Source organism: Saimiri boliviensis, chromosome 2 (assembly GCF_048565385.1).
Source record: "Saimiri boliviensis isolate mSaiBol1 chromosome 2, mSaiBol1.pri, whole genome shotgun sequence".
NCBI lineage: Eukaryota > Metazoa > Chordata > Mammalia > Primates > Cebidae > Saimiri > Saimiri boliviensis.
The window spans coordinates 215,454,243-215,475,398 of record NC_133450.1 but is presented as its reverse complement, the minus strand read 5'-3'; the positions used below and the strand labels follow the sequence as shown (position 1 = coordinate 215,475,398).

Here is a 21,156-nt window from a genome sequence, read left to right as displayed (position 1 = left end):
CTATAGTTTCCATGCCATAAAATCTACCCACTTAATGTGTACCATTTAGTAGTTTTAGTATATTCAAATGGATGAGCAATTATTTAAAACCAGAATGTTATCATCACCCCCACAATAAATGCTCTATCTGGTAGTAGTCATGCCTTATCCCCACCTTCACTGCACTGCTGCTGAACACCAATCTACTTGCTGTTTCTATGGATTTGACAGTTATAGGTATTTCATATAAGTAGAATCAGACAACATATATTATGTATATTTTCTTTCCTTTGGGAGGCTTTATCTTCACTCTCTTGATGGTGTCTCTTGAAGCACCAAATTTTTATTTCATACGAAGTCCCATTTATCTATTTTCCTATCATTGGTACTCTTTTAGTTGTCATACAGAACAAAACCATTGTCTAATCGAGGCTCACAAAGATGTGACCTGTATTTTCTCCTGTGTTTTATTATAAGAGTTTATAGTTTTAACTCTTACATTTAGGTCTATGATAAATTTTGAGTTAATTTTTGGACGTGGTATGAAGTAAAGGACCAACTTCACTCTTTTGCATGTGGCTTTCCAACGGTCTCAGCATCATTTGTTGAAAACACCATTCTTTCCCTATTGAATTGTCCTGACATTTTTGTAAAAATAAATTTAAATGTAAGGGCTTATTTATAGACTCTCAATTCTGTTCACTTGCTCTCCATATCTATCCTTGTGTCAGTACCAATATTGTTTTGATTATTATAGTTTTTTTTTTTTTGAGACGGAGTTTCGCTCTTGTTACCCAGGCTGGAGTGCAATGGCGCGATCTCGGCTCACCGCAACCTCCGCCTCCTGGGTTCAGGCAATTCTCCTGCCTCAGCCTCCTAAGTAGCTGAGATTACAAGCACGCGCCACCATGCCCAGCTAATTTTTTTGTATTTTTAGTAGAGACGGGGTTTCACCATGTTGACCAGGATGGTCTCGATCTCTTGACCTCGTGATCCACCTGCCTCGGCCTCCCAAAGTGCTGGGATTACAGGCTTGAGCCACCACCCCTGGCCTGATTATTATAGTTTTTAAAGTAAAAGTCAGGACATGTCTTTTAACTTTTATCTTCTTTTTCAAGAATGTTTGGCTATTCTGAATTTTATATGAATTTTAGGTTCAGTATATACATTTCTGCAAAAGAGACAGCTAAAATTTTGATAGGGATTGCACTGAATTGAAATGGTTAACTCCAATAGGTTTTGTGTGTGTGTGTGTGTGTGTGTGTGTGTGTGTGTGAATTTCTTAGGATTTAAAAAAGACACAACATCTGCCATTTGCACATAGAGATTGTTTTACCTTTTTCTTTACAAATGGAAGACTTCTATTTCTCGTCTTGCCTAATTGCTCTGGTTAGAATCTCCAGTACAATGTTGCATAGAAGTGCCAAGACACCTTTATGTTTTTTATTTTTTATTTTTTTTTATTTTTGTATTGCATTTTAGGTTTGGGGGTACATGGGAAGAACATGCAAGATTGTTGCATAGGTACACACATGGCAGTGTGGTTTGCTGCCTTCCTTCCCCTCACCTGTATCTGTCATTTCTCCCCATGCTATCTCTTCCCACCTCCCCACCTCCCCGTCCCTCCCCCATTTCCCCCCAAGGGACCCCAGCGTGTAGTGCTCCCCTCCCTGTGTCCATGTATTCTCATTGTTCAACACCCGCCTATGAGTGAGAATATGCAGTGTTTGATTTTCTGCTCTTGTGTCAGTTTGCTGAGAATGATGGTTTCCAGGTTCATCCATGTCCCTACAAAGGACGTGAACTCATCATTTTTGATGGCTGCGTAATATTCCATGGACACCTTTATGTTACTCTTGAACTTAAAGGGAGCAGCTTTTGGTCTCTCATCATTATGTATTACATTAGCTATGTTCTTATCACAGATGCAAATCAGGTTGTGGAAGTTCCCTTTAATCTATATTAATTTGTGAGCTGGTAGAAATGAAAGAGCAGAAGGTAGAGCACTGGTTCACCATTTTGCCCTACTTCTGGCTCCTATTCTTCACTGCACAATGGAAGTGATGTTAATTTGGTAGGTCAGATGCTACAGTAACTTGGTCAATTTTATTATCTCCAGGAAGGCAAGAGACTCCATAGGTGTCTTTTGAAATCAGGAAACATGAATCTTTTGACTTTTATTTTCTTTTTCAAGAAAGTTTGGCTATTCTGAATTTTATTCTGAATTCATCACCTTGATGAATGAATGGATTAAGCTCATTTAATAAAAGAACATTTTAATTCAGTTTTTGAAAATTAAATAAATCTCACATTACTGGTAAAATCCAACTGATCGTGATAAATTATCTTTTGTTATGAATTATTTGTTTTACTAATATTTTTGTTTGGAATTTATGAGTCTATATTCATTAGTGAAATTTGCTTGAAATTTTTTTTTGTGTGTAATGACATTGTCAGCTTTTGGTATGAAGATTTTGCTTTCCTTCTAAAGGGGGTTTGTGAATGTTTTTTATTTTTTATTATCTGGAAGAGTTTTTTCCACCATTCAAGGTTTATTGGGGGTTTTAGTTGGTGTAACACTTGGATAGTTGGTTTCATTGTTTATATGTAGATTTTTTTACATTGTATGATAATGTACACTACTGATATATATAGTTCACAAAATAAGATCCTTTGGAACAATTAGGTACAAGACATGCGGTATTGGATCTAAACACTGAATGCCAGGATGTGACTGATTGGGAAAAAATGTTGGACTAGTCATGTTCAGTGAAGGAGCCAGGAAGTTATATAACACACAGTAAACATCCATCTGGCTCAAGGGACAACTGCAGCATGTGCAGCATTGGCAGTGGTGCCTCAGAGGTGGCAGAGCTATTTCACACTAACCAGTTTAACTACATAAGATTAGTACCATCCAACATCGGGATATAGCTGTAGGACTTTCAAAACCATTTCTATTTCTGACTTCTGGAATTGATGTTTTTCCCAGTCCATCTTAAAATATTTCTGCTTTAATCACAGATCAGATAAAAAGGACAACATGCACAATCTCCAACTAAAATCCTGTTGTAGCCTGGACAGTGAAATAGTATGACATCAGAAGACTTTAAAACTGCAGCTCTCTTTGGATCCCCCAAAGTGTATTGGCACATTTCTTCAAATGGGCCTCTTATCTGGAAGAGTTTTTGTAAGATAAGAAAATAAAAAAAAAAAACAACCCTTGTTCTAGCCATCTGGTTTGGGAATTTTCTCTGAGGAAAGTTTTTTGAATACTGATTTACTTTTCTTAATTATTATAGATATATTCATGTTTTTAACTTTTTTACACCAGTTTTGATGTTATATTTTTTTGTCTATTCAGTCTAAAATATGAAGTTCATTAGCATAACATTATTTATAAAATCCTCATATTTTAATATTTGAAGATATATCACTGTCATTACTATTATTGGTTGTTTTTTTTTTCTTGATCAGTTTCACCATAGGGGAATACATTTCATTGATCATCTCCAAGAATCATCCTTTGGTTTTCATGACTTTTTTTTTTTTTCTGTTTTAGCATTTTTTGCCTTCATGTTTATTGCTTCTGATTTTTTTAAACTTCCTTGCATTGATTTTACCATTCATTCTCTAACTTCTTATGATGGGTGCATATCTCATTGTTTTGTGGCTTTTTAAACTTTCCTTACCTTTGAATATATGGCTATAAATTTTCTCTAAGAAATGTCTTATTTACATCCCACATGTTCTGATATGCATCATACTGGTTGTCATTTTCGTAAAATATTTTTAATATCTATAATTATTTTTCTTTCACTCCCAAATTATTCCTAATGTGTCTCTCAATTCTTAATTACATGATATAGTCTTCAGGTACATGAAACAAAAAGATTTTGAGAAGTTTTACTCTTCCTGCTTATTCAAGATGGGGCCATTGAAGCTGTGCTGTTGTTGACTCCTACATGAAATTCTTTATCTAAAACCTAAGAAACAGAGTTATTAAAGATGCTCTGTGTATGCTTGTAGGAAGAGGAACTTCTCTCAGATGAACTATTCTTCAGAGGAGGAGTCAAGGAGCAGAAAGTAAGGTTCTCCCTAGACTTTCTCCTTCAGTCTTTTTATTGATCCAACAACCACACATTATCATATGGCAATTTGACGATAAAGTATTGACTGTCCTGATTACCACAGTTGACCTAGATGTCAAGAAACCTATGTTCAGGTCTGAGATTCAGCCAAAGTTCTATGTAAAGACATTATGGTATAATAACTTTTCATGTCCAACGAGGATTCCTTTCTTTCCACTGACAGTCAGGATCCAATTTTAGTAAATTATAGAGTCTTCTATGAATCTGACAGGGGTAACATCTGACCAGATCCATGAGTTAGGGCTAATTTCTCACAGGGAGCTCATATCTGTGAAAGGAGACAATGGAAAAAAATAGATTGTACAAGATGGGTTGGGGACAGGGCAGGTCACTAAATCCCTGTGATTTGCCCATCTGATTTTAGCATAAGAGAAATAGGGCAAATTAAGGAGATTGAGAAATTCTTTTACCTAAGAGCTTGTGTGGATGGGGCAAGATACCTGTACATCTCTGAAAGAGGGTGAGACGTGGTCTGGGGTGGGGATAAGATGATTGAAAGTGAGACACACTTTTTAGCCCTTTCAGTGATTTCAGGGAGTTTAGGTGGGAGGCAGAACAAATTAGCCAAACAAGGGTGAACTTTGGTTTAGAAGGACCTATCACAACCCTTTGTGTTCAGCCAAGGACTCTTCTGCCTGAAGGTATCTGTGAAGTTGTCACCTATCCTTGGGTGGCTTTGTAGTTACCACCCATAGGGTCATTGCGCTGCTCTTTTCTGGTAATCCCAGTTGAAATAAAAGAGCTACTCAGAGTGGCACTCTGAATATACTCCATGATTCTGTATTTCCTTCCAAGGTGAGTCTGCTTTTATATGTTCTGTCATTAGTAAACAAGAATCAGAATATTCACCTCGGGCCTAGTTCTTTGCCACAATATCTGAGATATCTGGACACTTGAAACTATTGTTTTATTCAGGAAGAACTGAGCATTGATATTAATCAGCTAAAGAGAATGCCATGGTGTTTTTACCTGGACAATTTACTTTATTTGAATATTAAGTCTCTACAGCTTTTATGCATTAATAAAAAAGGCAAAAATAAAGGAGAGCTCTCTTTCTCTTAATCACTGTGGACAGTACAGCCTGGTATAGACTGTAGGGTAGGAAGTCTTCGCTGGCCTGGAGATGGGGCAGATACCATGGAGAAGACACCATAAGTAAAGACCCTGAAGTGGAATATACGTGTTCATATGAGAGAATGACAACTCAGAGACACTCAACATTTTTATCTGTTAATAATTGTGTTAAACACAAAAGGGAAGAAACATTTAAAGAAAGTGAGATGGATGTGTTGGGAAAGAACTCCTTTAATTATTTATTGTTTTTCTAAACTAATATTTTCTAAATTAAATCACTAAAAAGTAATGTGCCATGAGAAAATGGAAAAAAAAAAAAGTCGACTATTCAAATAACTCTGAATTGAGAAGAATGTTCTCATTCTACAACCAGCAGAAGAGGCCACAATATGATATAATAACATACAAATTGATATGCATATGGTATGATAATAATAATATAAAAGTTGAAAACTTGCTTAGATAAAAAGACCACAAAGTTAAAAGATGAAGAATTAACTGGGAATATTAGCAACATGAAGCAGATAAGGACATAATATTTTTAACACAAAAGGCAGGGATGCAATTCAGTAAAGAGCTCTATCAACACTGCTTGCTTCTCATAACAGGCACTTGCTCCCTGTCCCTTGCTTCAACCATCGCAAGTGCTGTTCTCCAATGAGTGGCACCTTTACCCAGGTGGGGAAACCTGCCTACCTGTACTTCCTTCTTCTGGGACCCAGAGGGCTTTAACAGAGGAAGAGAGGTCCCATATCCAGTTCTGCTGTCAACCCAGATTTCTCTCTACCATCCACTTATACCTAGAGTTTTCTTTTCAAGAAACAGCAGTTGTATCCCACAACGTTCCCTCAATGTTGCTAGACAAAAGGCAGATACACAGAAGTCAAATGGAGATAACTCATGTTATAGATTGAGAAAGAAAATATGTGTATAATTATTTGTATGGCATTTTCTCATCAAATGCAAATGCAAAAACTATTAGAAAAATACAGAAAGGCACTGGTGTAAAGTATTAATAGCAGTTGTCTTTAAATGAAAAAATGATGGGTTTTTTATTTCTTTTTCTTAGTTCTTTTTATTTTACATACTTATAGAATTCACATCTATTGTTTTTCAGTGTGGGCAAACAGAATAAACTAGGGATTAAAAGAAAAGAATCAATAACTCGTTCCAATAACTAATGACTAATGACTCTCACTGTCAGAGTCTTTAGATCTAAACTGCAGCACTATTTACAATAGCAAAGACATGGGACCAACCCAAATGCCCATCAATGGTATACTGGATAAAGAAAATGTGGTACATATACGCCAAGGAATACTATGCAGCCATAAAAGAAATGAGATCATGTCTTTTGCAGGGACATGGATGAAACTGGAAGCCATCATCTTCAGCAAACTAACACAGAAATAGAAAACCAAACACCACATGTTCTCACTCATGAGTGGGAGGTGAACAATGAGAACACATGGACACAGGGAGGGGAACAACACACAACAGGGCCTGTTGGATGATGGAAGGTGAGGGACAGGAAAATATCAGGACAAGTAGCTAATGCATGCAGGGCTTAAAATCTAGATGATGTGTTGATAGGTACAGCAAACCACCATGGCACACGTATATCTATATAACAAACCTGCACATTCTGCACATGTATCCTGAAACTTACAGTTAAAAAAAAAAATCTACTCCCAGTTGGATGATTTTGGGCCAGTCTCCTGATCTATCTGTCGCTGGTTTCCTCTTCCAGGATTATTCTTGTTCTTAGTTCAGCAAATAGTGTGCCTCCTTGGTTCAGCTTTCTCCATGTGGAGGTTAATCCCTGTGAATGAGCTGCTCCCAAAGCTGGGCTTGGAAATGGTCCCTGAAGCTCAGAGTAATTTATCCTTCCAGGTCCTGTTGACATTTCTTGTGATTGGGTGGCACTTCTTGGACCTAGAGTGAGCTGCCAACTGAGCTTCCTTCTAGAACCTAAGTTGTGTCCGATGTCATTGTTTTTGTGGTCTCATGCTCTGGTTTGAATATCTCGAACACCTATCAAATCTACTTATCAAGTCACCCTTGACCATGGCAGACTTCATGTTTCCCTCCACTCGACTAAACTTCACAGCGGCTCTTTCCTGACTCTAGGTTCCTGACTCCCCTTTTCTTACAGCATTTACTTTTAAAAACTTATACATTATTTCTACACCTCTTGAAAAATTAAAAAAAAATTTTAAAAGGCTCTTGCCAGTTTTTTTTTTTTTTTTTTTTTTTTTTGAGACGGAGTTTCGCTCTTGTTACCCAGGCTGGAGGGCAATGGCGCGATCTCGGCTCACCGCAACCTCCGCCTCCTGGGTTCAGGCAATTCTCCTGCCTCAGCCTCCTGAGTAGCTGGGATTACAGGCACGCACCACCATGCCCAGCTAATGTTTTGTATTTTTAGTAGAGACGGGGTTTCACTATGTTGACCAGGATGGTCTCGATCTCTCGACCTTGTGATCCACCCGCCTCGGCCTCCCAAAGTGCTGGGATTACAGGCTTGAGCCACCGCGCCCGGCCCTCTTGCCAGTTTTATGACCCAGGAATATCATTATCAAGGACCTGAGAACCATCTATTTGAAATGAAATAATCATCTAATTTTAATATTTCAATCATCAAAATTTATTCAAAATTTCATTTCAATCATTGAGGGTCAGGGCACACCTATCCTCCAGGCTCTGTGGGAGGGTCATGACCTAACTTTCATGGACAATTCTTTGTTCCACATTATGAAACTACCTCCTGTCACAAAGATGTGAGAGGTTTGTTTTTCCTTTTGGTAAAGCCACTTAGCAGAAACAGACAGCCTATGTTCTTTCTCTCACCCCAGCACTTAAATATCCTCCTGCCCTTAGTGTCAGCAGACAATTTTGTGCTGAGTTCTGGTATCTGCTCTGTATTGCAGCTGTCTATTGCAGAAAGTCTTCCCAGCCTGTTTAAATTTGTCCAGTACAATCCAGTAACGATTGCTGACCGCTGTCTCTCTCCAGGCTGCAGCTGTCTCTGGCCAGTTGGTCCATTTCCAGTCCTGCTAGGTATCCTTCATTTGTTAAATGGCTTGTGATATTGAGCATCCATCTTGCCCTGAATTTGGGTTTTTCAAGATTGTAATAGAGAAGTCCAATTAGGAAGGCATTTAGAAGAACCCCGGCCTCTACTCTGGAGAAGTACCCTTTACCGAGTACAACATTTTCCCAAGCCAAGGAATTTCTGCAAAGCCCACTTCATGTCCCTGTTCCTCAAGCAATAGACAAAAGGGTTCAGCATGGAGGTGACCATTGTGTATACCACAGATGCAGTCATTCCAGGATCTGCTGAGTAGAGGATGAGGACTGGAAATACACCAGAAAGACGGTTCCACAGAGAGTGACCACTGTCAGGTGAGAGCCACAGGTAGAGAAGACTTTGTGCTTCTCTCAGCAGAGGGGATCCTGAGGATGGTGTGCATGATGTGGGCACAAGAGACCAGGACACAGGTGAGAAGGATGACCCCCGAGAGAGTGGCTTCCATGAACATCATGATGTGAAAGACATTGGTGTCTGAACAGGCAAGCTTGAGGATTGGGAGAACATCACAGAAAAAGTGTGGGATACAATGAGAGGCACAGAAAGAAAGCTGAGCTCTGAGAAAAGTTAAGTGAGAAAGACAGGAGGTGGGAGCAGAGCCAGGATACAGCCACCAGCAGCAGGCAGCGCTGGGGACGCATGATCGTGGTATAGCGTAGAGGAAGGCTGATGGCCACGTAGCAATCATACGCCATCACGGCCAGCAGGAAGTCATTCAGCAGAGCCAATGCCATGAAGAAGTACATCTGCATGAGGCACCTGGTGTAGGAGATGGTGTGATGCTGTGTCTGGATGTTCACCAGCACCTTGGGGACTATGGTGCAGGTGAAACAGGTATCGATGAAGGACAGATTGGCCAGGAAGAAGTACATGGGGGTATGGAGATGAGGGTCAGAACCAGTGGCTAGGATGATGAGCCAAACAGGAGAGGCTAATGTTTCTGGGTGTTCAGAGAAGCCCAGGAGCAGGAAGTCAGAGATTCCGGTTTTGTTTCTAATTTCCTTCTAAGGCAGAAAAAGTAGCAGGTAATTCTGGTTAAATAAGTTGCTTTTAAAAAATTACAGAGTCCATGGACTTTGGTATGTTTTTCTTTGTTCTTTGGGGAGATCACTCTGATTCACTAGTGACTGTAACTGCATGTTTGCAAATATGTACAGATATGGAGACTGTGGACAATGATAATGAGGCATCAGGATGAAGGTGTACTTTGTTCCAGAATTCTCTAGTAGCTCAAGTTTTCCTCATAAATTGCCTGAATGAGACTGAACTGGAATTTGCTTTAAAGAGCTTCTTCAAGTTTTAATTCTTCCTTTAAAACAAACTCTTATAACAACAGTTTTAACCTCAGTGCCTTACTGTGGAGCTAATTTGGGAGTCTTGCACATGCTAGGATTTAGTGAGCAACACAAGATGCTCTGTGTGTATGTAGGTGCATGTGTGCTGAAGGAGATGGAAGACAGAACAATTTCTTTAGAGCGGAGCCAGAGGAGACTCAGGGGTCTCTGGTGTGCTGAGTGCTTCAGCCCCTTTGCCTTTGATGATCATTGTAATGAGTCAGTGTGACCATGAGTAGATTGCAAACTGAAAAACATATTAAGAGCACATCATTTTCATTTTCATTATGAACTTCACTATCAACATATTTTGTGTTAATATCTAGGCTGGCCATGTTGGCTCATGTCTGTAATCCCAGCACTTTGGGAGGCTGAGGCTGGTGGATCACCTGAGGTCAGGAGTTCAAGACCAGCCTGGCCAACCTGGTGAAACCCCGTTTCTACTAAAAACACAAAAATGAGCTGAGTGTGGTGGTGTGTGCCTGTGATCCTAGCTACTTGGGAGGCTGAGGCAGGAGAATTGCTTCAACCCTGGAGGCAGAGTTTGCAATGAGCTGAGATTGCACCACTGCACTCCAGTCTGGGCAGCAGAGTGAGATTCTGTATCAAAAAAACAAAATAAAACACATTTTGTGTTAAGATCTAGGCCTTGGGCTGGGCGCGGTGGCTCAAGCCTGTAATCCCAGCACTTTGGGAGGCCGAGGCGGATGGATCACGAGGTCAAGAGATCGAGACCATCCTGGTCAACATGGTGAAACTCTGTCTCTACTAAAAATACAAAAAAATTAGCTGAGCATGGTGGCGCGTGCCTGTAATCCCAGCTACTCAGGAGGCTGAGGCAGAGGCAGGAGAATTGCCTGAACCCAGGAGGTGGAGGTTGCGGTGAGCCAAGATTGTGCCATTGCACTCCAGCCTGGGTAATAAGAGTGAAACTCCATCTCAAAAAAAAAAAAAAAAAAAAAAAAAGATCTAGGCCTTGGCCTCCTGGAGACTGGATAGTAATCCTTTCTCTGCTCCTTGTTCTCAGTTTGACCTTGGTCGATTGTTGAGCCTGTTTGAATCTCTGTTTCCTAGTTTGTACCATGTGTAACTTCACAGAGTCACTGAACTTATTATTGAGATAACATATATGGAGAGCAGGCTTTCGTTAAGGGTGGTGATTGTTATGTCATTAATAGTAGTAGAAATGTGACCTTGGGATAGAATGTAATGGGAAGCCTTGAATGATGTGCTTTCCAGTTCTGTTTCTCACGTTTTTTTTAAACTTTGGGAAATATTTACCTCCTCTGAGCCTTGCTGTTTTTCTTTTTCTTTTTTGATCCATAAGAGGTAGCAAATAACCCTACCTGATAGTTTTGTTGAGGGTACCAAATGCTGGAGTCAGGTGAAGTCTCTTCTTAAACTGTGATTGCATTCAACGTGAGAAGTTCCACTGTTCCTGTTTGATGGTTTTGAAAAACAAATACAACACTCAATGGTAGCATGTGCTGGTGTCATGTTTGTTTAGTGTAGTGATTAAACATACAATTCTCTTTGGAACCTGACAGAATTTCCCTACTCTTTACTCTCTGTGTGAATTTGAGAAAGTCATTTAACCTTTCTTGGCTTCATTTTCCACATCTGCTTAAATGAAATAGTTAATAAAGTTACCACGTTAGAGTAGTTATGAGATTACATTTGATTATCATTGTAAGATATTCAGATCAAGGCTGATACACTATATATAAGTGCTCAGAAAATATGATCTAACCTCCTTACTTCTGTTTTAAATAAAATGACAGTGCTTTGTCCTTCTTGTTGTATCCTGGTTAGTGCCTGCATGTTGGGCTTGTAAATTATGAGGTGTCCATATTGAGAGTTGTGGTTATCACTGTTCACTTTTGAATGGCTGTGATTCTACTCAGAACTCTTAATAGTGAAGCATCTGTTTTTCCGAAGCTAAGTATAAACTTGGTCAAATATCTTCATCATCAGAGCCCAAATATTATTAATTGTATAATGGATCCATCTTAGGCCAAATGCGTTGGCTCATGCCTGTAATCCCAGCACTCTGGGAGGCTGAGGGGGGTGAATTACTTGAGGTCAGGAGTTTGATAACAGCCTGGTTAACATGGTGACACCCCTTCACTACTAAAAACACAAAAATTAGTCAGTCATGGTGGCTTGTGCCTGTAGTCCAAGCTACTTGGGAGGCTGAGGCATAGGAAATCATTTGAACCTGGGAGGCAGAGAGCTGAGATTGCATCACTGCACTCCAGCCTGGGCAACACAGTGAGACTCTGTCTCATAAAATAAAAACAAAAACAAAATCTTAAATAATCATTCACCAGTTTAATTTTAAGGAAAAGAAAGGATAGGAGTAAGATTGATAAACTATAAATGGACATAGGAGAGTAAATTATTGGTATTGTCCTGGTGTAATGATTGAGGGTGATTCTGGGAACCTTGCCTGTCCCAGCTGGCTAAGAATGAGTTATGCTTTGTTATTGCTCAGATGCTATATACTGGTCACCAATGAAGCTTAGAGAAGGATAGTCTGAGACTCTACAATGACCTTAGGCTGGACCATCACGGACCTGATGAATACCAGAGTTAACCAGAAAGTGACTGGCAGAAAGAAAGAGTGGAAAGGAAGGGGAGAAAGGAAAAAGGGAGAAGCTGTGTGGGCTGGGAGTGTGTGTTTGTACATGCACATGCTCTAGATTCTGCTCTCTCTTCCCATTCCTATGGCTCAATTCTTATCTGGCAATGCTGGCCAGTCTCAGTCTCTGCCACTACTACCAAGGAGATTGAGTTCACTGCACTGCTGTCTCCCCAAGAAAACATGACTGGAGTGACAGATTCTTTCCCTGTCTCTAGGAACAACATAGACTAAAGTCAGGTCTTCAGTGACACCTGAGGCACAGGAGCCAGGAGGTGCTGCTGACTTCATATGCAGTGTCTCCTGGGACCCAATCCCAGGCCTCCTAGTTAGAGACAAGATAGTGTGAGTGTCCAATCTCCCAGCTGTCTCCTCTGGACTATGGATCCCTGAGTCTCAGCAGTGTCATTGATGCCCCTCATCAGAGGACCAGGGTTGGGATCCGGGAGGATAACTGCTCCTGGATTTTCCCTTGGATGAGCTGCAGTTTGGGTTGGTCATCCTCAGTCATCTTTACTATGCCTTTGTCATGGAGTCCACACCTTTAGTTAGAGCCCAATGTTTATGGATAAAATACAGTATGTGCCAAAAAATAAGAAAAAAGTATAGAATAGAACAGATCAAAGGTCACACTTTTTACCATCAAATGTCATAAACATTCTTATTCTCTATGATCCCAGAGAGAAGAGATAAGGCTAATGTGTAGACTCTGTATCAGGTGCAGGTGCTATCTCTGGATTTATTTGGTTTGCTTATGTTGTAAATATACATACGAAAGAATGTATACAGCACATATGTGCTGTTTCAATAATGATAATCAAATTAATGCCCATTCTCCCACTACTCGGTGTAAAGAGTATATGGCTCAATCCTTTTGAGTTCCTGTGTGTGCTTCTTTTCAATTATATCCCTTTCTTCCCTCTTTAGAAGAACCCCTATCATGAATATGGTGTAACATTGCCTTACTTTTATTTGTAGTTTTGCCACATATGCATATATGTCTAAACTATATACAGTATGCTCTGAATTTGCCCATTTTTGTACTTTTTGTAAAGGGTATTATACTTTTTTGCATTCTTCTGTTGCTTGTTTTGCTCAACATTATTATCTTAGGGTCATTCATGTGAATGCATGTAGCTGATGGACATTAATATCCATTGCTATTTAATAATCTCTCATTATAAACTTTTTACCTGCTGAATTTTAGAATTCAAAACTCTTGGATTTGAAATCATTTGTGTATCATCTAAGGCGACACTCCATAATCAACCACATAGTATTTCCACAGCAAATAAATGAATATTCACACTAAGCACAACTAATAAAGAGTACAAATAGTCTTGTGCAGGTTTAAATCATGATTTGTGACTAAATGAGTTCACCACAGGCATTCATAAAATTTTTTTATTGTCAGAGGTTTTCAGATGATAGAAAGGTAGACAGACATTCTGGTGAGTGTGTACTCATTATCTCATGTGCATCTAAAAATTAAATAGTGAGTGTTATACATGCAGAAAACTACACAAAACACAAATATGCCACCTGAGAAATTATTAGAAACTGATAACCGAAAAACAATATTCTACTTCTTGATCTCTATATTAATCCATTCTCACACTGCTATAAAGAAATACTATTCAAGACTGGGTAATTTATTAATATAAACAAAGGAGGTTTAATTGGCTTACAGTTCTACATGGCTGGGGAAGCCTCAGAAAACTTACAATCATGGCGGAAGGGGAAGCAGGCACGTCTTACATGGCAGCAGGTGAGAGAGTGTGTGAGAGTGCAGGGAACCATTTATGAAACCATCAGATCTTGTGAGAATTCACTCACTATCATGAGAAAAGCATGGGGGAAATCACACCCATAATCCAATCGCTTTCTTTCCTTGACATGTGGGGATTACAGGTCATCTCTGACTGGTGATGATTACAATTGGAGATGAGATTTGGGTGGAGACAAAGAGCCAAACCATATCAATCTGTATCTACTTTGGGATACAGATACAGATACAGATACAGATACAGATACAGATACAGATACAGATACAGATACAGATACAGATACAGATGAAGAAGTAGAACATTGTCAGTATGCGGAAGCTCCTTCTGTGTACTCTACTAATCATTACTTTTCTTTCCTGGAAGTTAAATAATTGCTGCACTTTTCCTAGCATTTTATATTAGTCCTGTCTCTTTTTGAACTTTGTGTATAAACAGTCATATCTGATCTATTCTTTTTTCTTTTGTTCAGTATTCCACACTGATGAGATTATCTAGATTACTGTATGTAGTAGTAGGAGTTTGTTCATGTTCATTGCTGTGAGCTGCTCTACTTTATGATAATACCACATATTATTAATGTAATCTATTATTGAAGAAACTGTTGGCTTTTAGCTATTAGGAATAATGCTGTAGGGATCATTCTTGTATGTGTTTCTTGGTATACACATGTATTCCTTTCTATTGCATACATATCTAGGAGTGCAATAATATCTGGATTCTAGAATTTCTATATCTTCAATTTTGACATATAATGTTGGACTGATTTCCAAAGATATTGTAGCAAATCCCATTTCTACCAGCAGCATATAAGGACTCTGGTTGCTCCATTTATTTGATAACACTTGGTGTCCATTTAAAAAAAATTGTAGTCATTCTGGTGTGTGTGTGTGTGTGTGTTTGTTTTGGGCATCTCCTGCTGGATTGGTTTTATATTTAAGTTACTAATAATGAGATCAAGTAACTTTTAAGTACTGACTAGCGTTTTTATTTCTGAATTTTGAAACTGCTCGTTTAAATTTTTGTTCATTTTAATTTAATTATCTATTTTATCCTTGTTTATTTGTAGAATTATTTAAATAGTCTAGATACTAGGCCTTTGTTGATTATATGTACTATAAATATTCTCTATCTTTATGGCTTGTCTTTTCATTCTTTGTATAATGTTTGCTAAATAAGTGTTTCTAATTTTAATTTATTGGATTCATCAAAATTTTTCTTTTTGTGTGCTTTATATGTGTCTGGTTCAAGAAGCCCTTTCTATTTTCTGAGTTCAGAAAGATATTTTCCAGTAATTTCTTGTAAAAGGCTTCTAATTTTGCCTTTAACAGTTCTTTAGCTGGAGTTGATTTTGTATATGCTACAAAGTAGGAAAGGTGTATTTTTTAATTTTTATTTTTTCACATCAAGACACCCAATTGTAAATTCCTTTTTTAGAAAATATTTTGAATTTTAATTTTTAATTAATAATTGAGAGATAATTACATATGTTTATGGGGTACAGTGTGATGTTTTAATGGATGTATACATAGTATAATGATCAAATCAGGGTAATTACCATATCCATCACTTTAAACGTTTATCATTTATTTGCGCTAACAATATTTAACATTCTTCTCTTCTAGCTATCTTAAAATGTACAATACTGGGCCAGGCGCAGTGGCTCAGGCCTGTAATTCCAGCAATCTGGGAGGCTGAGGTGGGTGGATCACGAGGTCAAGAGATCGAGACCATCCTGGTCAACATGGTGAAACCCTGTCTTTACTAAAAATACAAAAAATTAGCTGGGCATGGTGGCGCATGCCTGTAATCCCAGCTACTCAGGAGGCTGAGGCAGGAGAATTGCCTGAACCCAGGAGGCAGAGGTTGTGGTGAGCCGAGATCGTGCCATTGCACTCCAGCCTGGGTGACAAGAGCGAAACTCTGTCTCAAAAAAAAGAAAAAAATGTACAATACTTTGTTATTTGCTATAGTCACCTTACGACAGGGGTCCCCAAACTTTTTACACAGGGGGCAAGTTCACTGTCCCTCAGTCTGTTGGAGGGCTGGACTATGCAAGGTGTGACACCCTTCACAGCCAGTGCTGCTGCCTCCACTATCCCAGACAGCGGTATACAGTGTCACAGGCCCCAGCACCACCTCCAGTGCTGTATACAGGGGTGGCGGTGATCAGCCTGTGACACTGTGTATACAGCATCCTGGACATCACAGCAGCGGTGGGCCTCTTCTGTGGGAAGCCCACTGCTGCATGTTTCCCCTATTATAAGACACCTCCTAAAAATAAGATAGACCCTGTCTTTTGGGGGTAAAATTAATACAAGACAGGGTCTTATAATAGGGGAAACACGGTGTGTAGTAATGTGGGGAGAGACTTTTGGGCAAAGGGAGGTTATAGTGGCCATTATATTGTTGTACATTTGGGGGAGTATGGGGACCATTGTACTGTGTCGTAATGGTTATAGTGCTTTGCCTTTCTTCCTATTTCTGCTGCTATTTCACACTGCTTCTGGTGATGTGGAGCTCCGCAGCTGCAGACCGGATGTGCGTCATATGACATGCTTCTGTAGCCCTGACGCGTGCGTCCCACGTCACCGGAAGTAGTAATGTATGTGAGCAATGCCGCGCTTTGTGGCGCCGCCACATACAGTACTCCAGGAGCACAGGATGCGAATGCATCCTGTGCTCCTCTCACTGGCCACCAATGAAAGAGTTGCCCCTTCCTGAAGTGCGGCGGGGGCCGGATAAATGGCCTCAGGGGACCGCATGCGGCCCGCGGGCCATAGTTTGGGGACCCCTGCCCTGTGACATAATCGAACACCAAAGTTATTCTTCCTCTCTAATAGCAACTTTGTATGCATTGATCAACTTTGTATGCATTGTTGACCGCTTTTCCCTTCCCCTCCCTAGTCTTTGGTAACTACTATGCTACTCTACTTCTATGAAATCAATGTTTTTAGATTCCATGTATAAATGAGATCATGCAGTGTTTGTTTTCCTGCACCTGGCTTATTTTACATAACATAATATACTCCATGTTCATCCATGTTGCCACAAATGACAGAATTTCATTCCATTTTATGGTTGAATAGTATAGTATTCCATTGAGCGTGTATACCACATTTTCTTTCTTCGTTCATCATTAGATGGGCACTTTGATTCTATATCTTGATTATTGTGAATAATACTACAATAAACATGGGTTTGCAGATGTCTCTAAGACATATTGATTTAATTTTCTTTGGCTATATACTTAGTAATGAAATTGCTGGATCATATGGTAGTCCTATATTTAATTTTTTGAGAGACTTTCGTACTATTTTCCGTAATGGCTGTACTAATTTACATTCTCATCAATAGAGTATAACAATTTTCTTTCTCTGTATCTTCTCCAGAATTTGTTTTTTGTCTTCTTGGCAACAGCTATTCTAACAGGTAAGATAATATCTCATTGTGGTTTTGATTTGCATTTCCCTGATGATTAGTGATATCAATCAGTTTTTCATTTATCTGTTGACCATTTATAAGTGTTCTTTTGAGAAATGTCTTTTCAGGTCTTTTACCCAAAGTCTTATTATTATTATTGTTATTTTTTCACTGTTGAGTTGTTGGAGTTTGTTATATAGTCTGGATATTAACCCTTGTCAGATGCATAGTTTGTAAATACTTTTGCCCGTTGTCTCTACACTTTATTAATTTTTTCCTTTTCTGCACAGAAGCTTTTTAATTTAATGTAATCCCATTTGTCTATTTTTGCTTTTATTGTCTGTGCTTTTGAGGTCTTACTTAAAAAAAAATCCCTGCCCAGTAAATTTCTTGACATATTTCCTCTAAGTTTTCTTCTAGTAGGTTCATAGTTTTGGGTCTTATATTTAAATCTTTAATCCATTTAGAGTTGATTTCTGTATGTAGTGAGAGATAGAGGTCTACTTTCATTCTTCTGCATGTGAGTATCCTGTTTTCCCACTACCATTTACTGAAGAGACTGTCCCTTCTCCAATGCGTATTCTTGGCACATTTGTCAAAAATCAGTTGGCTGTTAGGAGGCTGGATTTATTTCTGGGCTCTCTATTTAGTTCCATTGGCTTATGTGTCTGTTTTTATGCTATTTGCCATGCTGATTTCATTACTATAACTTTTGAATTCAGGTAGCATGATGCCTCCAGCTTCATTCTTTCCACTCAGCATTGCTTTGGTGATCCAGGGTCTTTTTCCTATTCACATGAATTTTAAGATTGCTTTTTCTATTTCTGTGAAGAATATGATTGATACTTTGATAGAGATTGCATCGAATCTGTAGATCATTTTGGATAGTATAGTCATTTTAACTACATTAATTTTTCCAATCCATGAACACAGGATATCTTTCCTTTTATTTGCATCCTCTTCAATTTTTTTAATCAATGTTTTATAGTTTTCATTGTAGAGATCTTTCACCTTCTCAGTGTGGGACTTCACAACAATGAACAGATCATTCAGACATAAAATCAAGAAAGAAACATTGGAGTTAAACTACTCTAGACCCAATGGACCTAACAGACATTTAAAGAACATTCCACACAACTGCTGCAGAATACATATTCTTTTCAGCAGCACACAGAACATTCTCCAGGGTAGACTATATGTTATATCACAAAATTAGTCTTAACAAGGTCAAAAAAATTAAAATCAGATCTAGTGTCTTTCTGACCACAATTCAATAAAACTAGGAATCAATAACAGAAGGAACTTTGGAAACTCTTCAAATATATGGCAGTTAGATGACATGTTCATGAGCAACCAATGAGTCAATGAAAAAATTTAAAGAACAATTAAAAAATTCCTAGAGACAAATAAAAATGAAAACATATAAAATCCTATGGGATACAGCAAATGAAGCATTAAGAAGGAAGTTTATAGCAATAAAAGCTTACCTCAAAAAGTAGAAAGATTTCAACAACTTAATATTACACCTCAAAGAACTAGAAAAAGAAGATAAATCTAAACCTAAAATAAGTAAAAGGAAAGAAATAGTAAGGATTGAGCAGACATAAATGAAGTAGGGCCTGAAAAACAATGAAAAGATAAATAAAACAAAGAACTAGTGTTTTTGAAAGTATAAAGAAAATAATCAACCCTTTAGCTAGAATAAGAAAAAAAGGGAGAATACTCAAATAAATAAAATCAGAGATAAAAAAGGAGACATTAAAACTGATACCATAGAAATACTAAGGATCCTAAGAGACTACAGTGCACAACTATGCACTAACAAATTGGAAAATCTCAAATAAATGGATAAATTTCTGGACACTTACAGCTTACCAAGACTGAGTCATGAAGAAATAGAAAACCTGGACAGATGTATAATGAGTAATGAGATCAAAGCCGTAATAATAATTCTGCCATGAAGGAAAAGTCCAGGACCTGACTGTGTCATTGCTAAATGCTACCAAACATTTAAAGAACAGACAGCACAGATTCAGTTCTCCACACATATATGGTGAATAGTTCTTCCATGGTTTCCATGGGCCTCTCCTCCATAGAGGAAACATAGAAGAGGGAGGTTAGTGGGATGAACTATAGCCCACTTTGCACAGTTGGTCTTGAGGGGTGAACTTTTACTTATCCTCACTCTCCTACTCACTGGGCAGTCTAAACTTCTCATCCTCAACTCTCATCTTGGTAGGTCTGGGGGGCTTATGTACTAATACGATTCAAACCTTTACTCCCAAGGAGTCTGGGACCTTGATAAACATACCCTTCTCAGGCTAGGGTTGCTGTAGGTGTCCATTTACGGTTACAATTGTGAAGGGAGTATCAGCAAATGCTCAAGTGGATCAACTGGGTTCTATATGTATTCCTTCCTGTCCTCATTGTAGAAAGCAATCTTACTCTGAGAATTGGCTTTGGTACTGGAAAATGGTTTCCTGGAATTGATGTCTGCCTATCTCCACTGACTGGTTTCCATCTTCTCTAAAAAACTTGTTTATTATAAAACCCAATTTATTTGTCTCGAGTTGTAATGTTCCAAACACTATCATAATCATAATAAACAACTTTTATTGAGCATTTACAATAGGCCATGTAGTGTGCTAATTGCTTTACACAGATGTCATCTCACTTAATCTTCATGAAACTAGCTATCTTGTCTGATTTTATAGATGAGACAAGTTAGGCTTAGCAGGGTTGCTAATTTGTTGAAAATTACAAAAATAGTAGCAGAGTCAGGATTTGAATCCAAAGCCATTATGCTCTTAGTAGCTACTCCTCTACACCATGCCATAGCTGTCCCTTGGTGTGTATCTCCCAAAACAAGTCGCATGCTCGCTGGATGATGTTATTCAATTGGTGTGGCTGTCCCATCCTTTTGTACCTTGCTTCAAGCCTGACCCTTGGAAAAAGTTTTCATCAGTTAAACTCAATTTCATCTTCTGCCACATCTTTTTTTTTCCCATTGAGGTAGATTTCTTTATTCCTCCACCTTTTTTGGTATCACATCCCCTTAGTTTCTCCTTTGTAAAGCTATAGTTTCCCCTCAACTTTTCTCCATTTGTCTGCTTCATATCCTTTAGCCGTGGTTTGTATTTCAGATGTTTGAAGTGCCGGACGGTGTGCCCCATTTGATAGTGAAATTATTTGAAAGACAGTGAAGATGAGGTGGAGGGACAGGGATGGAGAAAGGAAGGTCAGTGAGAATCATGTTGTCATAATTGAGGGAGACCTTCTTCATACCCACTGGAATCCCCCCAAAATGAACAAAACAGTGATAACACCCTAAAGAGAATAATTATACTTAATTTCCAGAAATGCTTAGACTGAGCTGAGTGGGAGGATGTATGACAGTGTAACTATTTGTCACCCCATTAGAAAACATGGAATGTTAGCTGGAAAGGGATCATAGAAACATTTCTATATAATGTTATCCTAGTGGTTGACATTAGTATGATCTTGCTACATGCAAGACACTGTTCTAAGTATTAGGTTGGTGCAAAAGTAATTGTGGAAACAGCAATTTTGCACCAACCTAATTCTTAATACATAATTCCTATATGTCTTAGAACATTCATTAGATCATTAAACTCTAACAATTGACTTTGCATATAAAAAAATCAAGACATGAAAGATTAAT

The 21,156-nt window shown here is 38.5% G+C and overlaps 1 protein-coding gene across 1 annotated transcript; it reads right to left on the bottom strand.

Moving 5' to 3' along the window:
• Window positions 1-8,400: 8,400 nt before the first annotated feature.
• LOC104653322 (olfactory receptor 1G1) lies at window positions 8,401-19,818 on the bottom strand. The gene is given in 5 exon segments (XM_074390412.1): window positions 8,401-8,549; window positions 8,552-8,641; window positions 8,644-8,863; window positions 8,865-9,296; window positions 19,786-19,818. Coding segments are annotated over 5 exon segments (924 nt in total).
• Between the last annotated feature and the right edge of the window lie 1,338 nt (window positions 19,819-21,156).